The 8,794-nt window shown below is 42.0% G+C and overlaps 1 protein-coding gene across 1 annotated transcript; it reads right to left on the bottom strand.

Moving 5' to 3' along the window:
- Positions 1 to 1,648: 1,648 nt before the first annotated feature.
- Positions 1,649 to 7,050, bottom strand: LOC125510684 (upstream activation factor subunit spp27-like). The gene is made up of 6 exons (XM_048675935.1): positions 6,536 to 7,050; positions 4,465 to 4,567; positions 4,195 to 4,366; positions 3,236 to 3,319; positions 2,994 to 3,157; positions 1,649 to 1,957 (listed from the first exon to the last, which is right to left on the bottom strand). Exons 1-6 carry the CDS (start codon positions 6,916 to 6,918, stop codon positions 1,835 to 1,837), a joined length of 1,029 nt encoding a protein of 342 aa, XP_048531892.1. The 5' UTR covers positions 6,919 to 7,050; the 3' UTR covers positions 1,649 to 1,834.
- Between the last annotated feature and the right edge of the window lie 1,744 nt (positions 7,051 to 8,794).

Genomic DNA, 8,794 nt, shown 5'->3' with positions numbered 1-8,794 from the left:
TTCATCCAAATCATGCTCTAAACAGATAATTGACCAGACATTATTTCAAACATGAAAATAAGCATCTTAAGATTTACAACTTCATCCAAATCATGCTCTAAACAGATAATTGTATCATCCACGTACCGAAGAACCGTGGCACCATTAGGTACAAGATCAAGAGCCATGTCCGCAAGAAGATTATTTTCTTACGCATTTTTAATCATTTTTGCTAAACACTTAGTGACAAGGTTAAAACAAATGGAGACAAGGGATCCCCTTTGGCACTCTGAAAGTACGGACCAGTGCAGTTATTGAGTTTGATACTGACAGTACCATTATATAATATTTGTACAATCCAGTTACACTAGGTAGTACTAAAGCCCCTCACCTCATGTCACTCCAGCAAAAAAAACTCAGTTAACCTTGTCGTATGCTTTCTCGAAATCGAGCTTAAGCACAACACCCCACCCATTTCTTCACATGAGTGTAGTTCAAAAGCTCATGAAGGGAAAGGATACCATCCATTATATTCCTGCCTTTCACAAAGGCATTTTATACTAGTGGTCAATTTCTCCACATATTTTTTAACCCTACGGAGTACAGTCAAGAACTTTGATAATCAAGGACATCTAAGAAGGCATGTAGGTCTAAAATGTTGGATCCCATCTGCCCAAGAAATATAATCTTGGGGAGTAAGGTTATCACACCATAATTGAGCCGCTGAACATCAAGTGTGCCTTTGTGAAACATCAACTCTTTCTTCACAATCTCCCAACAACTTTGATAAAATTCTACTGGTATATTATATGGTCCAGGGGCTCAATTTGAATCCATAGCAAAGATAGCATCTTTTACTCCAGCCTCAGTGAACTCCCTAATTAAATAAGCCTTATCCATATCATTTAGCTTTTCATTATTTTCCCTGGTATCAGGGTTTGAATGGAACATATTTCCAGGATCAGGGCCAAACAAAAAGTCTTGCTCGTTTGGCCCTGCTCATTCAATCTCAGACATCACCACATCTCAACGCATGGATAGTTTTTTTTTCCTTTTACGCCCATTAGCTATTTTATTATGGAAGTAATCTGTATTTAAGTTTTTCACAAAAAAAAAATCTGTATTTAAGTCCCTTTCAACAACCATCTTTCATGAGAATTGAAGCCAGTATATTTCAGATCTTCTTCTAGCACAGCCAGCTCCTCTAAGATCTTTCTTTTTCGTAGAATGACCATATCTACTTGATCCCAACCTTTAAAAAAACGTTTCACCCTTTTAAGTTTGATATCAAGAATATCGATAGGATCAGTGGATCTCACTGTCCTACTCCAAATTTTATCTACGAGAACCATGAATTTAATCTACTTTTGCCGGCTGCTGCAGATCTCGCACAGTACGAGAACAGTACAACCAAGAAAACCTGGGCGCATCACTGCAGCTGACTTATCCCATATCTGGAGCCGCAAAGGCAAGAGATCCTGTACGAAAGTGGAAGCACCCAACTCATGACCCCTACCATCTTTTCGTCCCCAAAAGTTGCCCGAGACAACCGATCTTATCGTCATCCCCAAGCATAATTCGGAGGACCATGGATGGCTTCAGCGAGAATGCACGCAAGGTCGTGTTGCCACATTTTACTTGCTGGAGAAAGCGCAGGCGCAAAATACTGTAGACACTGAAGACCCTACCATTGATAAATGGGGGAAAAGTCCAACCGGAATTCACACAAGTTAAGGTTCCACATTTCTCTGATGATGACTCCTACATGTTCCACGGTTACAGATTTACTGCAAAACAAGAAAAGCAAAACCACCCGTCCTTATGGGTGCCGCGGGCCGGGGGTGGTGCAGCCTCCCTACTTTGCCTTTGTAAAATGGGGGTTCAGCAGCTTCGACACAGTGAATCCAGTGAATGATTCAACCTGGAATAGATCCTTCAGCTTCTCGTCGCAGATTATTTTCCTCCGGTCAGAAGGATCCTTAAAACACCAACAAGGACACAAAAGGTAAGTCTGATGCGGCAGATTGATACAATCATGGTGTTCAGATAAGATCAACCATTTCTTACTATTCCACATGAACAATTTCAACATCTCGAAAACCAAGTTAGAAAGCAACTCCGAAGCCAAACAACAGTGGATGTATTCAAACAATCAAAAGTAACGTCCAAGTTTCTGACAAAAAGATTTAAAGAACTGAAAATTGCAGTGCCCAGTTGGTCCATCTCGACCAATGCCGCCTCCTTTTTCTCAAAATATTTCAGCTAATGAGGTGGTAAAAGAGTATACAGGAGACACCATACCACCGTAATGATTTGACTACAAAAGCTGCTGTTTAAAAGTGTGCATGCTTTGATGCAGAGTTAGTCCTAAGTAACACCAAAATAGTGCCCCGGTACTGCAGCATACTTGAGTTTTCAATGGCTGTTTGAAAAGACAAGCAAAAGCTCACAGCAGATTATAAACGGCAACATTTCAGTAATCTAGACCTGTCGTACATCCCAATGATCTGAATTGTACATTACACAATACTAAGATGTGTTATTACCCCATTTATTAGACCCGAGGCTGCAGGACAGAGTTGCAGATTTGCATTTAACCACATACTACCACAAATCTCAGGCTATCAGGTACACTGGGAAATGTGTATCATAGAGTGTAAGCATTGCCATGGGAATAAGAATACTTAGAATCTATATGGACACATGGTAGTGTGGTCCTCGTAAGTGATCCATATGATACTTGGTCGGGACTAGGGTAATAAGGCATCATAAACTTATGTGCAACTTAGTAGTTGAGTAGCATGCTTTCTCCAGCACATATGCTACCATGTTTGCCGTGATGTATCACTCCAGATAAAAAACCCGACACAACAATGACTACGTAAGTAAGCCTTGCCGCACAACCGCAAAATTTCTTACATGTACCGTCGTATCAACCAATAAATAAACTGCTTGACATTTCAAATTGATGTTATCATGAACAGTAATGCAATATCCAGGAAAATAGCATTTACCTGTAAGTTATTGTCTTTGATATAATCCCACATTCTCTTCACTACATCAGATCGTGACAACATATTCTCACCGGTGCCAATAAATTTTGCTAAATCATCCGAAAGTACAAGGGGCGCAAGAAGACCAGAAGTAGACCCAGAGGATCCACCTTTTTGCTTGTTTCCTGCAAAAGGACATTTCATCAATAACCTTGCGAGAACAGAAACTCACGCAGCAGGAAGCTAATCAAATATTTTCGAACCTTCACTTCTGTCTCTCTTTTGAGGCTTCCCTTTGGGTGTCGACTTCTCTTTGGGTGTCGACTTCTCTTTGGGTGAGACGGGACCTAATAAATCACAGAGAATAATTACCTCAGAGATAGGTTAGGTCGACAGTGATACTATATATATATATATATATATATATATATATTCAATGGAGTCTACTATGATGCATGAAACCAGCTCCACCTTTTATTCTTGTACATACATGTTAAATGGCAAAGGTCCTAACCTAGGTAATAAGCACAAGCTAATTAATAAATCAGCCAACATTTAAGTCCCGTAACAAGTTCAAATAAACATAGGCCAACTAAGCTTATACAGTACCACATGCCAAAATAAAACAAAATTAGAGATATGAGGAATGAGTATATGACTATCAACACATACATTCTTACAAACCAGATGATACTTGTACCAAAATTAACGACAGTTTTTCTTTGTTCATTTTCTTTTCTTTCATCCATCGCAGCGAGCAACTTTATTAGCTGAGCTCCATGCTAGCAGGGCAACAATTTTTCTACAGCTCTGATGCACAATACCATGTTCTAGTGCAGTCAGAATTGATAAAGGCATTATTGTTAGTACAATAGTAACAACACATAAGAGAACATCGAAAGAGCATCAATGGGGTTAAATTTATACTCCCTCCGTTCCAAAATAGATGACCCAACATTGTACTAACTTTAGTACAGAGTTAGTACAAAGTTGAGTCATCTATTTTGGAACGGAGGGAGTACCTATTAGCAAATAGTATGTTTGTTATATTGAGTCAGCATGCATTTTTTTAGCAGGCAAAGCATGAGTATTATACCAAGCAATGGAAAATATACTGGAAGTTGTGTATCCCTTCTTTGATAGTTATATACTAATGCCTCATATTCCCCAGATGTGCGCGCGCGTGTGTATGAGAGAGAGAGAGAGGGAGAGAGAGAGATACCATCAGAATCCAATGGCCAAATGTGCTTGGTCAAAGCTTTATTCATTTGGAACATATCAATTGAATTGACGTTAAAAATCTTCTTCAGATTATCATCACACAGAATCTTCCTCCTATTGCTTGGGTCTTGCAAATTATTTTCTCGAATATATGCCCAAAGCTTCTTGACAACCTGGAAAGCACACCATGAAATAAGACAAGGAAGATTCTTGACAAACCATTCATCTGATATGAGGTTTAGAAGTGACAAAAATCGGGAGGTGTGGTTACCTCTGTCCTGGCACACTCAGAGGCACCGACAAACTCTTGAAGTGCTGGGGAAATGCTGCATAATTTTGTAAAGCCACCAGCCTTTTTCTTGCCATCACCCAACCTATGCAATTGATAGGGTTAAAAAAATTACTGGGTATGGTATGGCCATTTAGAAAGAGTAAGCATTGTCAATACGAGAAGTTGTGCAAATGTCCAACAGAGCTAACGAACCTGCTCGGTAACTCAAACATGCCTAAAAAAATACCACACATCTTAACATATACATATATTCTATGCAAATAATCAGTTTGGTTCTCAACCTATGAGTCATGCAGGAATACAGATCCGTAGTAACTAACTATAACTATGTAAGAACAATAGAAAAGACAACAGGATGTGCTGCTCATCAGCAAACTTTCAGGAAAAAACGCCTGAGAACAGCTCCACTATGATAAACCTTCTAGTGTGGGAACTATACCAAAATGTCACGGAATAATAGTACCAGCTGATTTCAGCTATCATCTTTCCACCTATATAAGCAGAGGTATCCCATTAGTGTCTTGAATTGCACAGTATTTCATTCTAATCTGAATAACCACTGGTCCACCACAGATTGTGACTGTGGAACTACTGAACCTGAGTGTAAACTCCAATTCATTGTAGTAAGACCATGTGTTTAACCCAACCACGTTGACTGGTACTTAAGTCAACATCTTCAACAGTTAATTTCCAAGTCTTGAAATACATTCAGACAACTATAATAGGAAAAGGAAATTCCTAACTTGAGAACTACTAATACCTAACTACTCCTTCTGTAACTAAATATAAGACGTTTTTGCAGTTCAAATTAAACTGCAAAAACGTCCTATATTTAGTTACAGAGGTAGCAGTACAAAGAGACCAACAATCAGGAAGCAAAAGGTACATCAGAGCCCCAAATGTACGACCACAGCGGCCCCTACCTAAAAAATACAAGTGGCTTATCCACCACCGAATTTATCATTGATCAGCGGGATAGCAAATATTGGACAAATAGCCACATGATAGCAGAAACACTAATTGTCGGGTAATTGCTTTGCAGTAAGAGGTATACTATTGAGTATACATGGATATTGCCTTTCCACATGTTCTTGTGGTACACTCTACACTGGTGGTATATGCACCAACACACACCTGCATGCACAGCACAAAATGCAGCCACAAAATCACCAACCCATTCAAATGTCCCTGAGTTGGTCGTTCAGCACAATGCTGAGGTGTAAAGTAATTGAAGCATCTCTACTGATTGTGGAGATATTATCCAAGCAGTTAAAACACTTAGAATGTCTAGTGCATCAGTGAGCATTACAATGTCTAGTGCATGAAACATCAAAATGCATGAGCGGTGGAAAATGCAATTGCATTACAATCACCAAATGTTGCAGCTAATGACCCTACAAGACTCACGGACACATCAGCCGATAGGAAATATAAGCACGACTACATCATGCAACTGCAAACGGCTAATATACAACAAATGCAGGTACAAAGTGTTCCATGCGCACATTAATTAGAGGAATTAAGCCGCCTGAAGCACTAATTGTAATAACAGTGACAAACACAAAAAGAACCCAGTAAACATCCACCATAGCAAGAAGAGGAGAAAACACCAAGTCAATCAGGAAACAGAACAAACTCAGCATGGTACCATCAACAGATACTTGAGCAAAACAAGTTAAAAGGAAGAATAAACATATCATGTCAAGGCAAATTGAAAAGCGATAGCAAACGCAAGCAAAACCTTTGCCGACAATTTGGTCCAAGATTTCAATGGCAGGGATAAAGCAGACGCGGTTTTCCCCTGGCGAGATAATAACAGCTTTGCAGGAGCAGTAACAGCCTAAACACGGCAAGGAATATGCAACCCCAGAACCCTCCACGAACCTTGAGAGAAACGCCTGAATCCTCACTACTGTTCGGTCAAAGATATCGCACGCGAATGCACAGTGCCGACGCGTATCCTAACAGATCGATGAAAACGAAGCGCGCAATGAACCCTAAACGGAGCAGCAAATGCGGGAGAGATGGACAGGGAGCAAAGGCGCCTCACCGCCGCTTCTTCTTCCGGCCGCCGCCACTCTCCTCCTCTTCCTCCTCCTCCTCTTCCTCCTCTTCTTCCTCCTCCCCCTCCCCCTCCTGCTGCTCGGCCCCCTCCTCGTCCCCCTCGCCCTTCTCCTCACCCCCTTCCCCGGCCTCCGGCGTCACCTCCCCCGGATCCTCCTCCTCCACGGGCGCATCCTCCGGCTCGGCCTTGTCGGCGAACTCGGAGAGCAGGAGGTCGACCTGCTCCCGGACGAAGGTCTTCTTGTCGGAGAGGTCGACGCCGAAGTCCTCCTCGAGGCGGCGGCGCAGGGCGCCGGTGGTGGTGGTGGTGAGGTCCGACTCCCGCAGCACCTCCCGCAGCCGCTCCACCAGCTCCGAGTCCGACACCATCGCCGCCTGGCCTCGGGTTGGTTCTCTCGCCTCTGCCTCTGCCTCTGGCTCTGGGGGGAGCGTGGCCGTGCGCACGGGCAGGCAGGCACCGGTGGGGTGGGGTGGGATGGAAGGGCTCGCTCGCTGCCTCGCGTGGTTTCGGTTTTTGTTTGGGCTGAAAATGTGGGTTTTCCTTTCCCCCTCGGGGCGTCTGGCCCAGATACGCCGCGTCACGTTTTCCCCCCGTGCCCGAGGCTTTGCCTTTTGCCCTTGTGATGATGTGATGGTGTCACGACCGTTTGTGCTCCAGTGGACGTCAGGATTGACTGCAGGCGTAGAGAGGGATTTTATGGTGTCGTCTGGATTTGCAATTTACCTTTTACAGAGCATGTTCTTGCACGCTTATAATCAAGGTTCTCCAAATTGGTAGAGGAGAACTCAAACTAGAAAGCAGAAATAAAAAAATGCAGGCAATTTGAGACAAACAAGGCTATTTCACTCTCTCGACGATTTCCGACTCTAGGTTGCGGGTGTCCTTCGTCGCTAAGATAACGGGTCAAACATAATAATAAATACATCCGTCGGTGCGACGGATACAGATAGATTGGTAGGTGGTGCTATCTCAGATTATCTATTTGACGTGGCGTTTTGTTTTTGCGTGTGGAGCGGGTCAAACGGTGGCGTAATGCTAGATGAATCAACTCGAGTACTGAAAGTCATAATATGGAGCCAAAAATAGGCGTATACACAATGTTTATCGTAACTTTAGTGTGCATTGATCGTGCAAGCATGCGTTACATCTTATCGTCTCACTTTTTCTGCATGCATCTCCTGTGCGACGAAGCGTACCGAAGAAGGAGGATTGGGTGATATATAGACCTTCACAAAAATTGTAAATTAAGAAGAAGTCCTTTTGTGTATTAGAATATCTTAAACTCATTGGATGTACGAGAATTGTATCTAGTATCTTGCCATATGCAAATTTTATTCGACTTTCATCATTGCTTTGTGGAGCAACTGTCATGAGATGTGGTTTGAAAAGTAACATGTTGATGTATCATGTTTGGTGGTCGGTTATTGGCAATGACCACGAGCTAATGATTGTATAATTGTCTTCGCCTCTATGGCATGTGCTCATATGAACGAGTGGAATTTGCCTTCCCGATAAATATGCATCAGATATTGGATGGTACGCGGATTGGCTGATGATACGTATCCAACGTATCTATAATTTATAAAGTATTCATGTCATATTTATAATAATTTTATATGATTTTGGTGCATTTTTATATGATTTTCATAGACTAACATAGTAAACTAGTGCCCAATGACAAATGTTGTTTTTGTTTTTCAGAAAATCCATATCAAACGAAGTCCAAACGCGACGAAATATTTTGACGATTTTTTAAACATAAGAGACCCCTGAAGCTTCGGGGGGAGGGGGGGGGACTAGAAGACCCACGAGGCGGGTGACAAGGCAAACCCACGCGCCCTGGGGGTATGAAGGGGACTGTTGCTTTCTGGGCCCCTCGTAACTCCTTTTGGCGTGAAATCAACGCTGAAAATTCTTATAAATAGATAAAGCCTCGGAAATAAACCTAGAACTTCGGCGCTGGCGCAGTAAGCCTCTGTTCCGAAGCGATCTCATCTGGAGGTCTTTTTTGGTACCCTGCCGGAGGGGGAAATCTGATGGCAATATGCCCTAGAGCTAATAATAAAATGGTTATTATCATATTTCCCGTTCATGATAAAATGTTTATTATTCATGCTAGAATTGTATTGATTGGAAACTTAAATACATGTGTGAATATATAAACTACACTGTGTCCCTAGTAAGTCTCTACTAGATTAGCTCGTTAATCAAAGATGGTTAAGGTTTCTTAACCATAGACATGAG

The sequence above is a fragment of the Triticum urartu genome, chromosome 5, assembly GCF_003073215.2.
Source record: "Triticum urartu cultivar G1812 chromosome 5, Tu2.1, whole genome shotgun sequence".
In the NCBI taxonomy this organism is placed as follows: domain Eukaryota; kingdom Viridiplantae; phylum Streptophyta; class Magnoliopsida; order Poales; family Poaceae; genus Triticum; species Triticum urartu.
Note: the sequence above shows the minus strand (reverse complement) of the source record. Positions and strands in the feature narration are given on the sequence as shown.